We start from the raw sequence: 19542 nt of genomic DNA on the forward strand, positions 1-19542 counted from the left end.
TATTTTTAAGGTACTAATGCTTTGGTACAAAGATTACCCCTGCGTTACTTTTTGTCACCAGTTTTGTATGGCATTTCTGACCTCCTGAATTTTACTATTGTTTTTGTGATTTATGAACTTTATGGGACACTTAAATAAAAATGCCATATGAACGAGCTTAAATATATCATTTTATAAATAAATACAAAATTTGTAGTAAAGTAACGCAGTTGTTTAGTTTTTTGATCGTTTCGTCTATAAACTGTCATAAATATACAATTTATCATTCAAAACATTGCAGCAAAAGTTATTATATTTTATAGATTAAAGTCTAAATGAAAAAATATAATACAAATTTTAGCATTTTTTTTTTTTTTTTCAAAATTCACTGCCCCAATTAGGCATCATATTTTGGCCTATGAACCAATTTCGAAATTTTCTTCAACAACTTCTATCTATCTCTCCTCCCGAACTTCAAATATGATACAGGTATGGGCTCTGCAAAAATTTTGTCTTCCAATTATGTGCGTGTTTTCCACAGTCACCACTCATCTCTTAATATTAAAATTTAGAAAAAAAAAAAAAATTAATGCTATTAGCTTCTTCTCTTTAAGCTTAGAGCTTACAAAAAAAAAAAAAAAATTAAAAAAAAAAAAAACATACATATCCTATCCTATGTGGAATACCAATTTTTCTCTTCATCTTCACCCAAGTTTGTGGTGAAAATACTATGTGTATGTTTTTGTTTTTGTGTTTATCCTCTTTTTTTTTTCTTACTCCTTCAAAAGAGTAAGTGATAATTTTGTTTTTGTTGAGAATTATTGTCATGTTGTTCTTCTTCTTGGAAAAAAAAAAAAATAAAATAAAAAAAAAAAAAACCCTAGACACAGAGATATATTCTATTGGTGGTGAACTGCGGCGTTAAAAGATTCTATCGGCTTGTGCAGCATAGTTGATTACAATTGGATACGGTTAAAGCTTTTTAGAAAGTTTCGGTACGGTCGTATATTCAGTTGTTAGTTCCGACAAAAAAAAAAAAAATAATATAAAACGGAAAAAATATACGTTATTTGGAAACTTTATATTAAAACAAAAATTAATTATTGTTAAGTCCTTAATTATTTAAAAAAAATAATAATAATAATAAAAATAAACAGTTTATCTTTTTAAATTTTATATATACAATATTCTGTATATAGTTAAATAGATATTGTTTTTTTTTTTTGTATTAATATTTAAAAAAATATATATTAAAATTAACGAAAAGAAAAAAATATCTATTTCAATTATCTATTAAAATTAAAACTCAAAAAAAAAAAAAAAAAAACAGAAATGATGTGAATATAAATCGAATGAATCTCTTTCTCTCTATGCCTCTACTCTACAACTATGTTCCAGCTCCAGCACCACTTCTCGGGTGTCCTTATATTGTTGTTCTACATCGGTAGAAGAACAAAGCAAGTGTCATTATAATTTTAGTGTCTCTCTTCAATCAAAAATTAAATCAAGTGTGCAATTTAGAAATGAAAGGAATATGACAAAAAAAAAAAAATAGAACTCATGATTTCAATCTTTTTAAAAAAAAAAAAAAAAACATGTAGATACAAATTGTATGTGGTGTTGTTAAGATTGTTGTTGAAAATTGTTTCTAGAATTTAGTTAAATTAATAAAATTAAAGCCAGAACATAACTAAACTACCGAAGGAAATTATTGGTCATATGAGATGTGAGAGTAGAAATATGAAAACCACGTGCTTACCTTGAATATGTGTAAAAGTACTTCTTTGAGAATATAAAATATTAACTTATGCGCAAAGAACATATATGTTAATATACATATATAAATATCTATGTATGAATGCATAAATATATATATATATTTATATAGTACATATAGCTGTTATATAGTTTTAAAAAAAAAAATAAACTTTTCTAAATTATAGATAATTTTATTATTATATAATAAAAAATATTAATACATTTTTTTTTTCTATTTTTTATCAAAAACAAAAATAAAATCTCAATATTTCTGTTTTTTTGTACTTTTCACATGCATACACAATTTATTATTTCTTCGATTTAATACAAAGTGCCACATGTTTTTACGAGTGTTTTTTATTTATCTTCTTATATCTATCTTATATCCTTCAAAGATATCATACATAGTTCCTTTTTGAAATAACTATTGAATTTCAAAAATAAGTTTTTTCGTTTTTTTTTTTCAATATAAGTAAAATTGTAAAAATTTTTTTATTCATCATGCATAAGCAAATACTTTATTTCGCTATTTAATGAATTCTATTCTCAAAATCTATTATTTGTCTGTCGTTGTTGGCCCTAAAATTAAAGCTATTTCTCTACAAAAAGGATCATCTTTTTGTTGTCCTTCCAAAAAAAAACAAAAACAACTTTTGATTTATTTCATACAGCAGGACATTTGGTTGGTTAATACGACACCACTAATGTTAAAAGAATAACCAACAACAATAACAACAACAACAACAACAGCGAGAAATCCATATGAGAGTAAAAATGTAAATATTGTAGATAGTTGCAATATCTGTGATTGTATGTAGGTAGTTAGATAGATATAGATTAGATATCAAAGTTGTGTTGTACGTATAGTGTGTGTATGGAAAACAAATGCAAACATAATAAATACAAAAAAAAAAAAAAACGCAATGCAGAGTTAAATACACCAACTCAAAAATATATATCTACAGAGAAAAGAGTCCTTTTTCATTTATCTACTAAAAAATAAGTAATGGCTACAATTTATACAAAATTTATATATGAATGTGTATAATATCTCTATAGTTATATTTCTACTATAAATTCATCCCATGTGTAGGCACTATATTTTACTATAATTCGATAAATAATTCGATGCTGCATACATTTTTTATGTGAAATTAACTGATATGTATAATTCAATAATTTAAAAGTTTTTGAGTTTTTTATTTTTTCAGTAATGATTGATTTTAAGTTAAGTGCTTTATAAATTATGTGGATGTCTTCACTTTAGTGAAAAAAATAAATCAAAATAGTGTCAATTGGATTAAAATTTGTATGTAAGTTAAAGTTAGAAATGATTCGGTTTGAAATACTCTTTGATGTCTAATTTAGGGCAGTGAATTTAAAACAAAAAATATTGAAGTTTGTATTAATTTTTTTTTATAATATAATATGTTTTGAATAATATTTCTATATTTATGACATTTTATACTTAAAGCGATCGAAAAACTTATAACAAATGCGTTACTTTACTACAAATTTTAATTGTATTTATAAAATCATATCAGCTTTGTCGTATGGCAATTTTAAACTTTAGTAACATCGTAAGTCTGCCATGAAGTTAAATTACAGAACCGATAATATCATTGCGTTACCGGAAAATTGGACTTACAAACCTTAATTTTTCTAAAAAATAACAAACTACTATCATGTTGATAAATCGGTGCTTGTGAAACATATACATTTTCAAATAATCAGAAGACCAATTTTAGCCAGAAATTATATACAAAATTAGACTTCAAAGTATTTATGTAGGTATGTAACGCAATGAAATGAATGTTTGTTTGTTTTATCCATAGTTTGTGAAGGTGCGAAAGTTCCATCAAATTTTTCCACATCTGCTCTATAAATTGATTAAGATAGTTGATTGATGGCATAATAATGTAAAGCAACTGTTCAAATTGTAATAAATTAATCATATATTCATAGTAACGCTCTACAAAAAGCTAAATACAATTAATTTATTTGAATTTGGATAAATTTATTAACTTGAAAATAGAAAATATAGTAACGCGGTGGATGAGTAACGCAGTTGTAAAAATCTAATTATATCGCAAATAAAAATTTGATTGGAAAACAAACTGCAAGAATGCTGTCACTTGAAATAAGAATACAAATGCGGTAACTTAGTGGTAACGCAATTAACACTTTCATACCCCTCCGTCAGTGACTTTTAAGCTATTAATTTCTTTATATTTATGAATCCTTGCCATAAAGTTAGTAATGTCACGTTATTCCTCGGTACAAAAATTTAACTATTGGACCGGTCTGGTAATTCTTCGGGTATGAATTCCATAGAAAACGTCTTTTGGAGCTTATCCCTTTTGTACGTTATTTTTTTTATCAAAATGTATGAATTCTTTAATTTTTTTTTTTAAGTCAATCTGTATCTACATGATTGACAAACACTTTAAAAATTCAGCAACATGAACCAAAAAATATGTATTTTTTTCGCTTGGGCCTAATAATATAAAGAGGTACCTACTGTATTTTGTTTAAAAAACAACTGCGTTACGATAGACCACAAAGTTACAGTTAATTGCCAATAATTCAAACAATATTTGAGTTATATTCTATTTTGTTGTATAGGAAAATTGTGTGCTTTTTGTAACTCAGTTTTGTATTTTTTTTTTTTTCCTCATGAAAAGTAAGGTCGACATGGAGTACAAATTTTTTGCTCAAAGAAAAAAATGTGATTTTGTAGTTTTGGAACTCTGAATGTTTCGGATTTTTATAACAACCAACAATTTTCACTTTAAAGAAAATAAAAATGTGAAAGTAAATATAAAATAGTATGCCATTTTAGCCTAGGGCTTAGTAGGCCGTTTTGTCCGTTAAGGGTAATTTTTTTTTTAAATTCAAGTTTTGATATTTAAAAAACTTGTATACTTCAAGGCCAACTTATTTCAGTTATAACTTATATACATTAACTACTTTTTATTCAAAATTCAGTTTTTTGTCGAAGAAAAAAAAAATCCCACAGTTTGGCCTGTCAAATTTTAAATAATAAAAACGTGCTATATTTTTTGTAAAGCCAAAATCTTCATCTCTTATTTTTTTTTTAAATAAAACTGTTAAATAAAACAGTGAAAAATTTATTTCAACAATTAAAATTTTGAAAAAATAATTAAAATTATTTTTTTTTTTTATTTATTTATTTAATAAATTAATTTCGTTTTCCAAATTCAATGCTTTCATTAAACATCTCTTTTTAAAAACTGAAATAAATTTATTTTTATTTTTTTTTTCCAAATAAAGTAAAGCCTACACGCTCTAGCTTTTTGGTACATTCCTCCTGAATCACCCTGTGTAATCGGATTAACCTATGACAACATTTTAATCCAATTGACACAATGTAGGACTAAAATCCCTAATATTACAATATTTCAATTACATAATTCAGTTTAGATATAATCTAATTGTATGTGGTCTGAACATTTTCTTATTTTTATTTTTTTAACTATTCATATCTTTTCAGATATACAACACAGACTTTATTTTTTACTGATTAAGATAAGAAAACAAGAAAACTAATCAATGAGTGCCTAAGTATTAAAAATATAAATTAAATAAATTATATATATAAAAAAAAAATTGTGTGACTTAAAAAAAAAAAAAAAAACAAAGCAAAACCTAATTCGTAATTTAAATAATTCTCATCAGCTCTAAAAATATAATAAATTTAACAACAAAAAAAAAAAAAATTAATTGCTATACTTAAAAAATATTAAAAAAAAAAAAAACAAAGTTATTTACATAACATAATTGCCAAAATCAAAGACTTTAATAAAAAAAAAATGTTTAATTTATAAGTAAAAAAAAAATAAACTAATTGCTCAACAATTATCCGTCCAGTAAGAAAAAATTAACAAAAACCGAAAATTTAAAACAATAATATTTAGTCAATAGTAAACAAGTAAATTATAAAAAAAAAACAACAAAAAAAAAACTATTATATGGAAAATGCAAAGAAGTGTTTCTTAATTCAAAAAAAAAAATTCAAAAATCTATCAAACGGATTATTATTGAATTTTTTTTTAAATCGTTAAAACGTCCGTCATCTAAAAGAGAATAAAAAATAAAATTATGGAAATTAAATTATGGAAATTCCTCAGCTGAAAAATTCTTTTATTAGACTTAAAATTATAAAATTTGTCTTCTATTTGTATCCAAGATTGCCAATGGCTTAGATTCAACTAACTTAAAAACAAAAACCAAAAAAAAAGAGCTTAAAGGTTTGTGAGAAGTTTTGTGTTTTTTTTTTGTATGTTAATTTCGGGATAAAATTTCACTTATTTCATCATAATTGTATATGTTTTTAACTGCTGAGACTGAAAGTTGAAAAATAAATAAAAATAATGTATACAACTGGAACAACAACCACAACAACAAAAACAAGGATAGAAATTAAAATTCAAACAAAATGATTTCCATCATCAGCTTCTATAAATTATTATTATTAAAACAAAATAATCAAAACGAAAAATTTTTAATTCGGTAATGAAAGAAAAATGTATATTCATTCTATTAGTAATTATTCTCCTCTTAATAATTTTAATCAAACTAAGCTTTATCGTTCCAAGCATTCTAGAGATACATTATATTTCAAAATTATCCGATGACATTACCAATAACAAATACAACAACAACAACAATTTCAAGGTCCAACATAATTTTAAAACCTCAGCTTTAAGTAACAACTCAAACAACTGTGCAACAGCGACAAACATTAAAACAACATTGACAACAAAAACCATCAATTATTATTATTATTATAATACGAATAATCGTTTGTTAAGAAATTTAATTAAAATATATTCTAGTTCTCTTAATAACTACATTAGCATAAATATAAATAATTATAACAATAATACGATATATAGCAAAAATAATAATTTTCAATATAACCTATTAAATCTTCATCATCATCAACAACCACGTTATTGTTATTACCAAAAGAATAATAAGAAGAAGAAGAAATTAAAGGCAGCAACAATTCCTAATAGATATTTGGTAGTAACTTTTATGATAACAATAACTTTGGTTAAATTTGTTGTTGTTGTACTTGCTTATCAACAACTCTTACAAAATGGTTATATAATCATACAAAATCTTTACGATAAACATTTAAAAAATTTGAATTTTGATTTACTAGTATGCAGCCAACAACGGCCATATCAACAATTATTAAAATCTGGTCATGGACTAGACGTCGAAGAAAATCATCATCATCAACATTATCAAAATCAACATCAACAAAATTACCGCCACCATCAACCACAACTACAGCAACAACAACAACAACCATCCGATATAAAATTTCAATTTCTGAGTTTATTACATAATTTTATAGAAAAAATTACCAAATATCGTAAAAGAAAATATCAACAACAACAACAACAAACGATATCGAAAATATTGACAGATCAAAAATATACTTTAATAGAAAAGGACAACAATAATAACAACAATAATAACAACTATATGCTTAAGCTGGAAACAAATTCAAATTTAAACTCAAATCAATTATTTTATCATCATAATCATCATCATTATCAATATTCGTTTAAAAATCATGGTTTCTATCAACTAAAAAAACAACAACAACAACAATCTCAATTTTCTGATGGTTATAATCGTTGTCATATTAAATATCATGAATTTTTATTCATAGAAAATTCTTTTCAATTATTAGAAAACATAACAAAAACGAAAACAAAAACTAAAACTAAAACTAAAACAAAAACAACAACAAAACTTAATCTAAATTCAATTATAAATCAAAGTATCTATTCGAAAACAAAAAGTATTTTAATTGAAAAATTATATTTTAAGAAAACTAAACTATTATCATCGCATCATAGTTTATTTCTACGACATAATGCCTTAGCACATACAGCAACCTCTACGATATCAGTCTCAGCAGCTGTTAATTCTGCTGCTGCTGCTGCTGGTGATTCTTCTTTAGCTTCGACTTCGACTTCTAATTCTCAAACTCAAACAAACTTAACTAAAAATTTAAATACAAATCCAGATTCAATACATAATTCAACAACAACGAAATTAAAAACAATTTCAATTTCAACAACAAAACAACTTCAAACAACAACAACAACAACAACAAATACAAAATCCAAACCGAAGAAAAAATTAATTGGATTTGTATTTATGCAAAAAATGTTACGTTCTTGTGCAGATCGTATTGAAAATTTACCAAATTATTATCGTTCAACAATAATTCTACCATCATTGACATCATTATCGTCAACAATATATTGTTGGAAAACATCAACAATAACAACAACAACAACAACGAGAAATACAACAACAACAACATCGGCCAATCGTAAACGACGTAAAAGAAAATTCAGTTTTATTTGGGATAGCAAAAATAATAATGATGAATATATACGAGATTATTATAATGCTAGATCGTTTACATTTTTCACCGCTCACAACTGCTGTTATTGTTACTGTTGTTGTTGTAGCTGTTGTTGCTGCTACTACTGCTGCTGCTGCTGTTGCTGCTGCTATTTGAAAAATGTATTCTATGATCAAAATACATCCAATAATAATATTTTTCTGATAAAATGTTGTAAAACAACGACAACAATGACGACGTCATTTAATTATTGTAGCTGCTATAATTGTTGCTGCCATTGTTGCAGTAAATGCGTTAACTATCATTATCATCATTGTCATTGTATTTATCAAATCAATAACAATAATAATACTACTTCTTCTTCTTCGTCTTCTTCGTCTTCTACTTCTTCTTCTTCTACTTCTTCTTCTACTTCTTCTAATGAATGTTCATTTAAAAATAATTCTTCTTGTGTGCAATTAAAATTTTTTAATACAAACAATCAATACAATAAAACTACAACAACAACTACAACAACTACACTAAATAAAGAAACGTCAAATAATAATCATCAAGATCAAAGAAGAAGAAAATGGTGTCTACAAACGTCATCACATCATGCAACCGAACATGAAGATGATAACAGTGGAAATCTATTACGAACTGTTAATTCTGTTAAAGATATAACATCGTCTGTTGTACATACTCGTACAAATAATAATAAAAGAAAATTAAAAAAAAATCTAGTTTGGTTATTTATTGGATTAGTATGGCTAGAAGGACCGAAACTTATCAATTGTAGTATTAATCATAATAATAACAACGATGTAACTGGATTAAATGGCAATGAAACAACGAATAAAATTGACAGCAATAGTGCAGGTGGCGCTGGTGGTGGTGGTGGTGGTGGTCAGAATCAGAACAGAAATGGTGACAATAGTGGTGGTGGTGGGGGTGGTAATGGCAATAACAGTGGTTCACGGAATAGTAATTCACGAAATAATAATGAAGGAGGTACTAGTAATACCAATGGTCCTGGTCCTGCTGCTGAAACCAATGACAACAAAGAACAAAAAGGCAAAAGTAGTAGTTCATTTAAAATACTCGAATCGGAATCAAGCAATAATGAAAATCTTAATGAATTTATCTTCAATAAAAATCAACCACAAATCTCATCGTCGCAATTAACAATTGAACGACCAACATTGTATTTTGAGAAGGACTTTCAATATGATGATAAATTTGTTCATCAAGAAGAACCATCATTCGAATCATCATTATTATCATCTTCATCAACATCAACATCATTACCATCATCATCATCATCGTCGTCGTCTTCATCAGCATCATCTCCATCATCATCTTATATTGTATCGAGGATAAAATTGAGCCCAAAACGATTGAATAGGGATAGCAGCCCACCATTATTTGTCAGTGAAGAAGGTAAGTTAAAAAAAAAAAAAAAATGTTGGATTTTATAAGGCTTCATTTTTAAGTTATACTTTTTTTTGCGACATTTACGGAGTGAAAATTTACTATTTGACAAAAATGTCATATAAAAATTAACTGGTACCCTTCAAGCAAACAAGTCCGACCTCGGTCCGAATCTGCTCCGCTGAGTCCGACTTCGGCTCAGAAACGGGTCCGAAGGCGGTTCAAATTAGTATGGAAATTATAATCACCGCTGAGCCGATTTTATATGTATTGTTTTTTTCACCACGATTTCTCCTTCGACTTTGTGTTCATACACAAAAAGTTGCAAGTGTGTGAGTGCAACCCCGTTTTTCTCGGTCGGAGGTTGGAGTGTCTTTTCTGAACTCCGTTTTCTTGCTTGAAGGGTAGTACCATCTAGTTTTCTTAAATATTATATAGAGGTCAAATTAATGCATACGATTACGATATTACGTAAACTTTTCCACAATAAATTGTTGTCTCTATTTAATCTGTTTAAGGTCGACCTTAATCTGTAGAAAAATCACTTTTATTCTTTTTCACTTTTCAAGTTACTTAGACCTTAATTCTTAGTAAGATGATGATGACGTCACAACGAGCTGTCAAAAATCTATAAAGCATACCCTGTTTTCTGTTTATTGTGCAATAAATCATTTTTCAAATTACGATTAACAGAAACAATAGGTGTGTTTTTTATTACAATCGGTCTTAACTTGACAAAAAAAACGCAGTCGGGGCTAAGCAATTTACATGTTAAATGCAACAACACTTTAGCCCCTTGGGCTTAGTTGTTTAGCCCGGAGATTTCTCTGGGCTTAACTTTTTGAAGAGTTTTAAATCTGTGCTACCAAACAAACTTTTTTATAAATTGTTTAGAATTTGTTTAAAAACTTGAAAACTGACGTTTAGAAGGACAAAATGTATTAAAATAGTTTTTCTAGCATACATTTATTGTATCTCTTTGTAAAACATACATGAAAATTACAAGAAAAGGACGAAAGCGAAAAATATGACAACTCTAAATTTTTGTTGTGTCAGCTGTTTTCGGAACATTCAATATACAGTGCTGCCAAGATTTCAGGTTAAGCCCCGAGGGGTTTTTTTTGTCCACTTAAGACCAGTGGTAATAAAAAACACACCTAATAGTAAAAAATGTTATTCGGCTTTGGTTAGTTTCTTTATTGATAAATAGATGGCTTTTGATTTGTCGATATGGAAACAAAATACGAGATGCAAGTATTGAGCTTTTCAGCCAAATGTCAACGTCAAAGTAGATAATTGACAATTCTCCTCACAAGAAGTAGCCTTAAACACGAGTTGAATTTGTCGAATGCAAATAAAATAAGCGAAGTCAACATATACCAATTTCGAAATTTGACCATATTGGGGCGCCATCTAGCGTCAAAATAAAAATCTAAAAAAATTAGGGGATACTTAGGAAATAGTTTATAGTTTTCCACTTAATTCTTAAATTTCGTTATAAAAAAAACTAATAGTTAAATTAAACATAAATATTTTAAACTTATACATACAAATATATTTTTTTTATTTTTACATTTATCAATAAAGTGAATCGTGCTCAGAGTGATTTGTCTCGTTTGGAGTCTATTAAAAGACAAATTCTAACTAAACTTGGCCTCACTGAAAAACCCAATGTAACACATCCATTACCGAAACAATTTATCTGGGATACAATTTATCGTGCCGACGGCATTCGCAGTGTAAGTGATTTTGATTTCAATGATAATAATCATCGTATGCAAGAGCATATGCGATTGAAAACCACAACTGGTGCTCTAGAAACTCCACCACTCTTATCACGTCAAAAATCAATATCGAATTCAAATCACAATCAAAAGAATCAATTCACCAATCGAAATAGTATGACAAATGAAATGAAAGAGTCACGAACTCCGAGATCGCATAATAGAAATAATGAAGAAATAAGAACTTATGGCGATGGTTCACAATGGAAATTATTTAATTTAACTTTCGAGCAGCAAGAGAAAATTCATCAAAAATTTCTATTAGGCTATAGGCAACAACAACAGAGACTACGTAATAATAAAAACATAGTGAGCCGAAATAAAAATCGATTTTCCGATCCGGATTATTTGGAGGGTGATGATTTTTTCGGCAGCACTCAGGAAATTATAACATTTGCTGAAAAAGGTAAGTTTGAATTTGAGTAAGTACTTTTTTTTCGAAATGTTCCATTGGAGGTGGTAGTCTACTAATAGTAGATGTTTTGGTTAATCTAGTACTATCATCTACTCATGCTCTTCTTCCCGAGTAGATGCGATTTGTATTGAATTCGTTGAAAGTGCGTTCCATTGAAAATCGCTAGTAAACTACTAATGAGTAAAAATCTAGTTCAACAATTACTTATTCCTATCAACTCAAGCAGAAGTTCTTTTCTTTTTTCGTAGTACTAGATCTTCTAATCTAATATTACAGTTATCATCATGTTGCAGTTTTTTTTTTATATCTGTCTCTGCCTTTATAAATACTAATGAATAATGAGTAAAAATCTAGTTTAACAACTACACATTCCTATCAACTCAATCAGAAGATCTTATTTTTTTTCGTAGTACTAGATCTTCTAATCAAAAAAACTTGTATATTACAGTCATCTATTTTGCATTTTTTTTTTTTATATATCTGTCCCTGCCGTTATAAAAAAAGTGTTCGCTTGTTATGAGTTTCTAAAGGCAGAACTATAATTGGAAGAATCAGTCGAAAGCTAATGTCAAATATTACGTTTTTTTGCTCGTTTTATTTTATTACCGACTTCCAAAAAGGAGGAGGTCTGTATTTTTTTTTTTTTTATTATTTGACTTTTTGATAAGTAGTTTTCTTCAGCCGCGTGGGGTTGCGAACGCTGTCCGTTTCATCCGTCACTTCCGTCAATGATAGTTCTATCTTTAAATGTAGCAGATTAAAAAAATTAGTTTATTTACATCGAAAAAAAAACAACCGTGCTCATAATCTTCTGGTCCAGTATGAATTTATATGGATGTGCAGTTGTAGTACTAGATTTTTTACTTATGAATACCTACTTTCAAACCTCTAAAAGAAGTTGTCAAAGTACTACTAATAGTTTACTAGCGATTTTCAATGGAACGTCGAAAACTGTCAAAACTTAAAAATGGCTACTTAAGGTTTGACAGCTGCCCATTGAAATTGCTGTTGTAAATAAATTTGTCTTGAAAATTGTTGTTGCTTTTGACTTTGCCAAATTTAAACGTCAAAACCTTATTACCTTATTATTTTGTAAGATGGAGGCTCTAATGATCATACCTTGTCTTTTTATACCATGAATGTACTAGATCATCTACTCATGAGTGAACTACCACCTGAAAACGAACGGGGCTAAAGAAACCCAATTTAATGCCTTTCAAATTTCTAAAGGTTAGTTTTACAGTGGCGCAGAAAAAAAAATTCAGTACCAGACTTAAAATTAAAAGATATGTTTTATATCGTCGTTCTTAGATTAAGCCCTCGAGACATGTTTTAAAATATATGTATGTCAAAACATCTTTAACAACGTATGGTATATCCTCTTAATAATACTCTTCTGTCAACATATTGAGAAAAATCAATAACAACAGACTTATAATATTTTTTTTTTTTTTTTGTATACTTCCCAAAATTAGCCCTTTTTTCTATGTTATTATTGTCCTAGACTAAGACTACCCACCTACTTAATGTCACCATTCATTGTTACGCATAAAGGTAACGTTTATAGACAGATATGAGGTAGAGTGATGTCTTTTTTTTTATTCTCTAATTTTTAGTTTGTTTTTGTTTTGTTTAGAACTTAGGTGTAGTTATATGGTAAGACAGGATAAGAAGGGGTACGGGGTAAAGTTATAACACAGAAAAAAACAAAAAAAAAAAAATTCACAGACTTCTCACTCAAGCAATCACCTCATATAAACAACATCACCCGACTCATCTATGTTTGTGCAGACGAAGAGACGGGTATTAAAGATTATAGTGTATGTTATTAAGTATATCATGAAATGAAACTGAATATGTATGTAATTTACGTATGCAAGCATAATATCCATGCACGGTGACGACGACGGTGCACCCTCTCCTGCAACAAAACTCACGTCCATACACACCACCTGCACCCTCCAGACCGTAAATATTCATTCACGTAAGTCTTCTATGTGCACCTAAGTCTCTTTTGCATTGAAGGACATATACACGATACTGATACACCACACACCACCAACCACCCCCTCGTTAAGCACGTCTCGGCTCGATTCAGTTTGGTTCGGTTCGGTTCAGTTCGGCTTGGCTACGGCTATGGCTATGGCTAAGGCTAGGCGATGGTGTATTGTGTCATATGTGTTGTTCTTGTTTGGTGTTTGGTGCAGCGCTCTCAAATGTGAAACGTTCTTGCTTTTTAGCTTGTGCTTCTTCTTTCTGTTGCCGGTACACTCTGTTGTATGACTAACGTGCCAGACAAGTGGTACTTAGGCTGAAGTGTTCAGCACATTTAAAGTACTGTCGGTAGGGTGGTGTGATAAACGTAATACTCGCAGCCACTGAATAAGTATGCTTGGTGAAACGGATTTGCTTGGGATCAAAAAGTTTTTTTCCTATTATGTCTTCTATTTTTTTTTTTTTGTTTGCTCTTTAAGAAGGAATGGGGAGTTGACTAGGATGACATTCGTGTGCTCAGTGTTTTCAGTCTTGTTGATGTATCAAAGCTTCTATCATATCTATACCTCCTTCTTTTGAGTTTTCAAGTACTGTTAAGATAACTATTTGATATGTCCTGTTTTTTTTTTTTTTTTTTGTGTAAGAAATAACTTTCATACGCACAATATAAGAATACACAGATTCCTTTTGAATGGGGCAGGAAATATTGTCAAGTAGGTACCCTATATGATTTTATACCATATCTACACGTAAGTATCAATTTATTACAAAACTTCCTATCCTACCTACCTTCTTGCTTTTACGTTTTATGATTTATTATTACAGCGTGTCTTAGAATTATCATCACCATTGAATAGGTACATTTTATTTATAGACACTTCTCTGTATACAACTTCAAGCGTTGCGGTTTCTTCGCATGAATCTTAAAAAAAAGTCACCTATTATGTCATTCATAGCTCTGGGCAATTATAGAGCAAATCTTTCGCTCCAGAGATGATTTTTTTGTAGGGCATTGAATTTCTTCCAGAGAAATCTGTTAGAAATAGAAAACTAAAAGAAGAGTGCGTTGTTTTTGCAGTTTAAAATAAAAAAAAAAAAAAAACTTTCTACTTTCTAAAACTTTCTAAAGTGTCACCCCATCCCTATAATAAATTTGAGTAGGTATGAAAACAAACTTTGACTTACACCACACCTGTCAATTTACCTAAATAATTAACTCTTGAGAATGCTTTTCCAAAACATGAGTGGATGAAAACTTTATGATAAAAAGCTATTTATGAATTATTTTGATTCGCGGGGTTTTACACCTCCACAACTCCGACTTATGATAGTTTGATTTTATGTATTACAGTATCTATGCCACGTCGTATAGGTTCGTTTATAATAGTGGTTCAACAAACAATAATCATTTTTATCAAAAAAAAAAAAAACCGACTTCCATGGATCAAAAATGCTTTTTATGGGTTTTCTCATAGTTTCTATAGCAATAACTTGACGAAATTGAAATGGGACCATACTGAAGGCACCAGCTTTCTAATTCAAAAAGAATTATCAAAATTGGTTTACTTAGTCAAAAGTTATGAGGTAATAAACATAAAATACCGACGAATTGAATACCTCCTAATTTTTGGAAGTCGGTAAAAAACGTTTCTGTACTCGCGATATTTGCCACCTTCCAACAGGGTAGGTGGCAAATTACCACTAGTAGTTTACTAACGATTTTCAATGGAACGCTCTTTCAATAGACGCGTTTTTTTGGAGGTGGTGTGTTGAAATCTAGTACATTAACTACACATTCAGAAGAGCAGAATCTACTAGATCTACTAATCATCTACTCATGAGTTAGCTACCACCGCCAATAGAACGGGGCTGATGAAATCAATGCAATTCGTATCTACTCGGGAAGAAGATCATGAGTTGTTCTAGAAGGAAATGTACTAGATCTCATTAATAAACTACCACCTCCAATGGAACGGGGCTAGGTTGTATTCTGGTGTGAAATCTAAGTTAGTTTTATAGGAGTATAATATAAGTTCTTTCAACGCAGAGGTCACCTAAATTTAGATAATTTCTGAATTTTTAGGGGCTTTGATTGGTCAGATGTTATAAAAAGCTAGGTGACATTTAGGTGGGAAAGTTTATGTGTAGTTATTGTACTAGTTTTCTATACTCACGAGTAAACTACCACCTCCAACTGAACAGGGCTTATGAGGCTCATGTGTAGTTATTGTACTACACGGAGAAAAACAAAAAACACCTAAAGTCAAGCGGAATATACCTTAAGCGGATCTCTGCATGGTTTTATTGCCAAGATGAATTTCGTTTTAAATTAAGCGATCAAATCAAACGAAAATTGCGACATAAATAAAATGGAAATTCATCATGTTTTCTGAGATAGGGAATTTGTAGGTAATTAGATGGGGGTGAAAATCTATTACATTTCTAACTTTTATAATTCTTTATCTAATTTGATAAAAAGTTTGTTTATTTCTTTCTAATATAATTAATATTAAATGCCTTAAACAAAAATAAATTAAATTTCAGGAAAGGTATATAAAAAACATCGTCTTGTGGAATTTAGTCCACCTTCGAATAAAATACCAAAGCAAAAACTTCAAATCCGTAATGCTGAAATTCATATTCGAATTGAGAAGGTAACGCCATCTCCAGGAAAAGCAAAAATCAATCAATTAAAACGTCGTAATCACCATCATAAATTGGACTCATCCAAGGAACCCAGTTTAAAAATATGGATTTTTCAACTAATTGGCAGTGATTTTTCACAAAAAGTAAGTTGTGTTGTTTTCAAATGAAAAATTAAATTTAATTTATTATAACAAATTTTGAAAAAGAAAAGAATGTAGTTGGTGTGTTATACACTGGAAAATATATTCTAGTAAACATTTTAGAAGAATTTTTTTTTTTTTTTTTTTGAAATTTTACTCCTTTTTTGTGTGTTATACTGAGACAAGAAGCAACGTAAAATCAACGCAATCTTGTATCAATAAAAATTTTTAGCCTTAAGCCTGGTACCCAGTTCAGGCTCTGTTCTCAACTGAAAAAGAAAAACGCCTTATTTGTGTGCTTTTAAAAAAAAAACTTTTAATATGCATTTTCTTGCAATGTAAATTTCCATTTGACAAGTAGACATTAGGTCTGTTTGATTACTTTGTAAATTCTGTTTGTTAATTCATTCGGTAACATTTGACAAGTGTTTCTCTTTTTTACTCAAATCGTATTATGATGAATAAGGCGTTTACATATTAGTTCAAACACCTTTTTGAAGTAATATTTCTTTACACGCGTTTGTCCAAAGTGAAAATTTACTTTTTCACAAATAATTTGAAAACGATAAACTAGTGACATTAGCACCATCTAGTTCTCATAATTGTTAAACAGTTTTGAGAAATATCTTACTGAATTATGTATACTCTATAAATCTTCGAATGCAATTTTTTCAAAGTCTTTGACTCATTTAACTTCTACCAAAATTCAAGAAAGGGTTACATATTCATGAAACGCTGGTAAACCTGGTAAAGTGGTAAATGTGTCAAAATTTTATATGGGGTAGACCTGTTTGTTTATCATATTTACCATTTTACCAGGTTTATTAAGAGTTTACACCGTTGCATCAACACCCCTATTAAATTATAAATTTCATAACGAAACAACCCTTCAAGCAAACAAGTCCAACCTCGGTCCGAATCCGCTCCGCCTCAGGCGTAGCTGAGTCCGACTTCGGCTCAGAAACGGGTCCGAAGGCAGCTCAAATTAGTATGGAAATTATAATCACCGCGGAGCCGATTTTATATGTATTGGTTTTTTCACCACGATTTCTCCTTCGACTTTGTGTTCATACACAAAAAGTTGCAAGTGTGTGAGTGCAACCCCGTTTTTCTCGGTCGGAGGTCGGAGTGTCGTTTCTGAACTCCGTTTTCTTGCTGAAAAAAAGCTTTATAAAACCATAATAGAAGCAATTCAGATTTAAGTTTGCGTCTGATGATGTTAGTTGTGTAGTGTTTCAATATGAAACGTTTACATCATAATTTTTACTAGAATATCTCTTTAGTGTATAATAGCAGGCAAAAACAAATTTGACTTTCTAATTAGTGACTTAATTTTTTTTTTTGTTACAAAACTGCATTAAGTACATTCTTTTTGAAAACCACTTAACATTTTAATACACATTTTTTATAAAAAAAAAAAAAATAATAATAAACAGGGCTTTGATCAAGTGGCTAGACTTTGTACATCATTATCTGTCGACCACAATGTTTTGGGATGGCAAAAACTCGATATTACCGAAACCGTACAATTTTGGTATGGAAAACACCAAAACGATAAACTTAGACTATTAATTGATTGCACTGGTTGCGGAAATCGATATATTTTACACTTGTTCGATAGAAAATTTCACCATTCGTTGTTTTTACCAAGAACACCGCTACCAACACAAACAACAATACCAACAAAGTTCCGTCAAACATTCATTAATAATAATAACACACTAGAACAACAACAACAACAACAACAACAAAATTATTCAATATATAATAATTTTTCATCGTTCAACAATGAACGTGACCATCATGCAGATAATAATAGTAATAAAAGCAGCGACAGCCTTCGTTATTTATATCATTATCGACAATATAGCCACCATCGCTATAGACGAAAAAATCGCACAATTCAAATGCAAAATCTCAGGCAACCAAAGTCATTGTCATTGTCAGCCGATTCAGCTGAAAAATCAAAACAATCTAAATCCAATTTAAACAACAACAAAGTACAGCTGAATAATCAGCTAATGCCGCCGCCACCGCCGCCGGGACATCAAACCAAAATTATAAGCCATCCACAATCTTTATGGCTTAAAAGTAGAACATATCGAAAAAGTCGAGAAATTAATAAGAATAATCCCTACATTAGTCATGATCATGATCATGATCATCATGGTAAAGATCACCATCAACAACAAGACCAACATGAAGAACAATTGGAAGGTATATCATATGAAGTTGCTGCTGCTGAATTTCACCTCGAAGATCGTCTAAATCCAAATCGACCATTTTTGGTCCTTCATACCGAACCATCGCGTTCGAGACGTGTTCGCCGACGTGCTGTTGATTGTTCTGGAGCAATTCATGGACAATGCTGTAAGGAATCGTTTTATGTCAGTTTCAAAGCTCTCGGATGGGATGATTGGATTATTGCTCCACGTGGGTATTTTGCAAATTATTGCCGTGGTGATTGTACGGGGCCATTTCGAACACCTGACACATTTCAAACTTTTCATGCTCATTTCATTGAGGAATATCGAAAGATGGGACTTTTAAATGGCATGCAACCGTGCTGTGCTCCAGTTAAGTTTTCATCTATGTCACTTATATATTATGGCGATGATGGTATTATTAAACGAGATCTTCCAAAAATGGTAGTTGATGAATGTGGATGTCCATAAAGCAAGAAAAAACAAAAACAAAAAAAAAAAACAGCGCCATCTTTTCTATGTTATTTTATAGTTTTTTTTTTTTTTTTTTGTTTATATTTTTTCTTTGCTGTTGATGTTAATATTTTCAATCTCATTTTATGTTCAAAAGGTATCAGTGATAGAGGGTAAATAAATAAATAAAAAACAAAAAAATATTAAATATTAAAAAATACAAATACTTAATAATAATTTGTAAAATTAAAAAAAATAGTACGAATATTTTTTTATCAAAATATAGAAAAAAAAAGTAAAATAATAAGTTAGACAAAAATAAAATAGAAGAAAAAAA

The 19542-nt window shown here is 29.3% G+C and overlaps 1 protein-coding gene across 1 annotated transcript; it reads left to right on the forward strand.

The window, feature by feature from the left end:
- The first annotated feature begins 5568 nt into the window (after nucleotides 1-5568).
- On the forward strand, nucleotides 5569-19238 carry LOC129920653 (MATH and LRR domain-containing protein PFE0570w). Its single transcript, XM_056002091.1, has 4 exons — nucleotides 5569-9577; nucleotides 11156-11758; nucleotides 16307-16551; nucleotides 17985-19238. The coding sequence occupies exons 1-4, from the start codon at nucleotides 6274-6276 to the stop codon at nucleotides 19221-19223; spliced, it is 5391 nt and encodes a 1796-aa protein (XP_055858066.1). The 5' UTR covers nucleotides 5569-6273; the 3' UTR covers nucleotides 19224-19238.
- The last annotated feature ends 304 nt before the right edge of the window (nucleotides 19239-19542 follow it).

This window comes from Episyrphus balteatus, chromosome X, assembly GCF_945859705.1.
Source record: "Episyrphus balteatus chromosome X, idEpiBalt1.1, whole genome shotgun sequence".
NCBI classification, from domain to species: Eukaryota; Metazoa; Arthropoda; class Insecta; order Diptera; family Syrphidae; genus Episyrphus; species Episyrphus balteatus.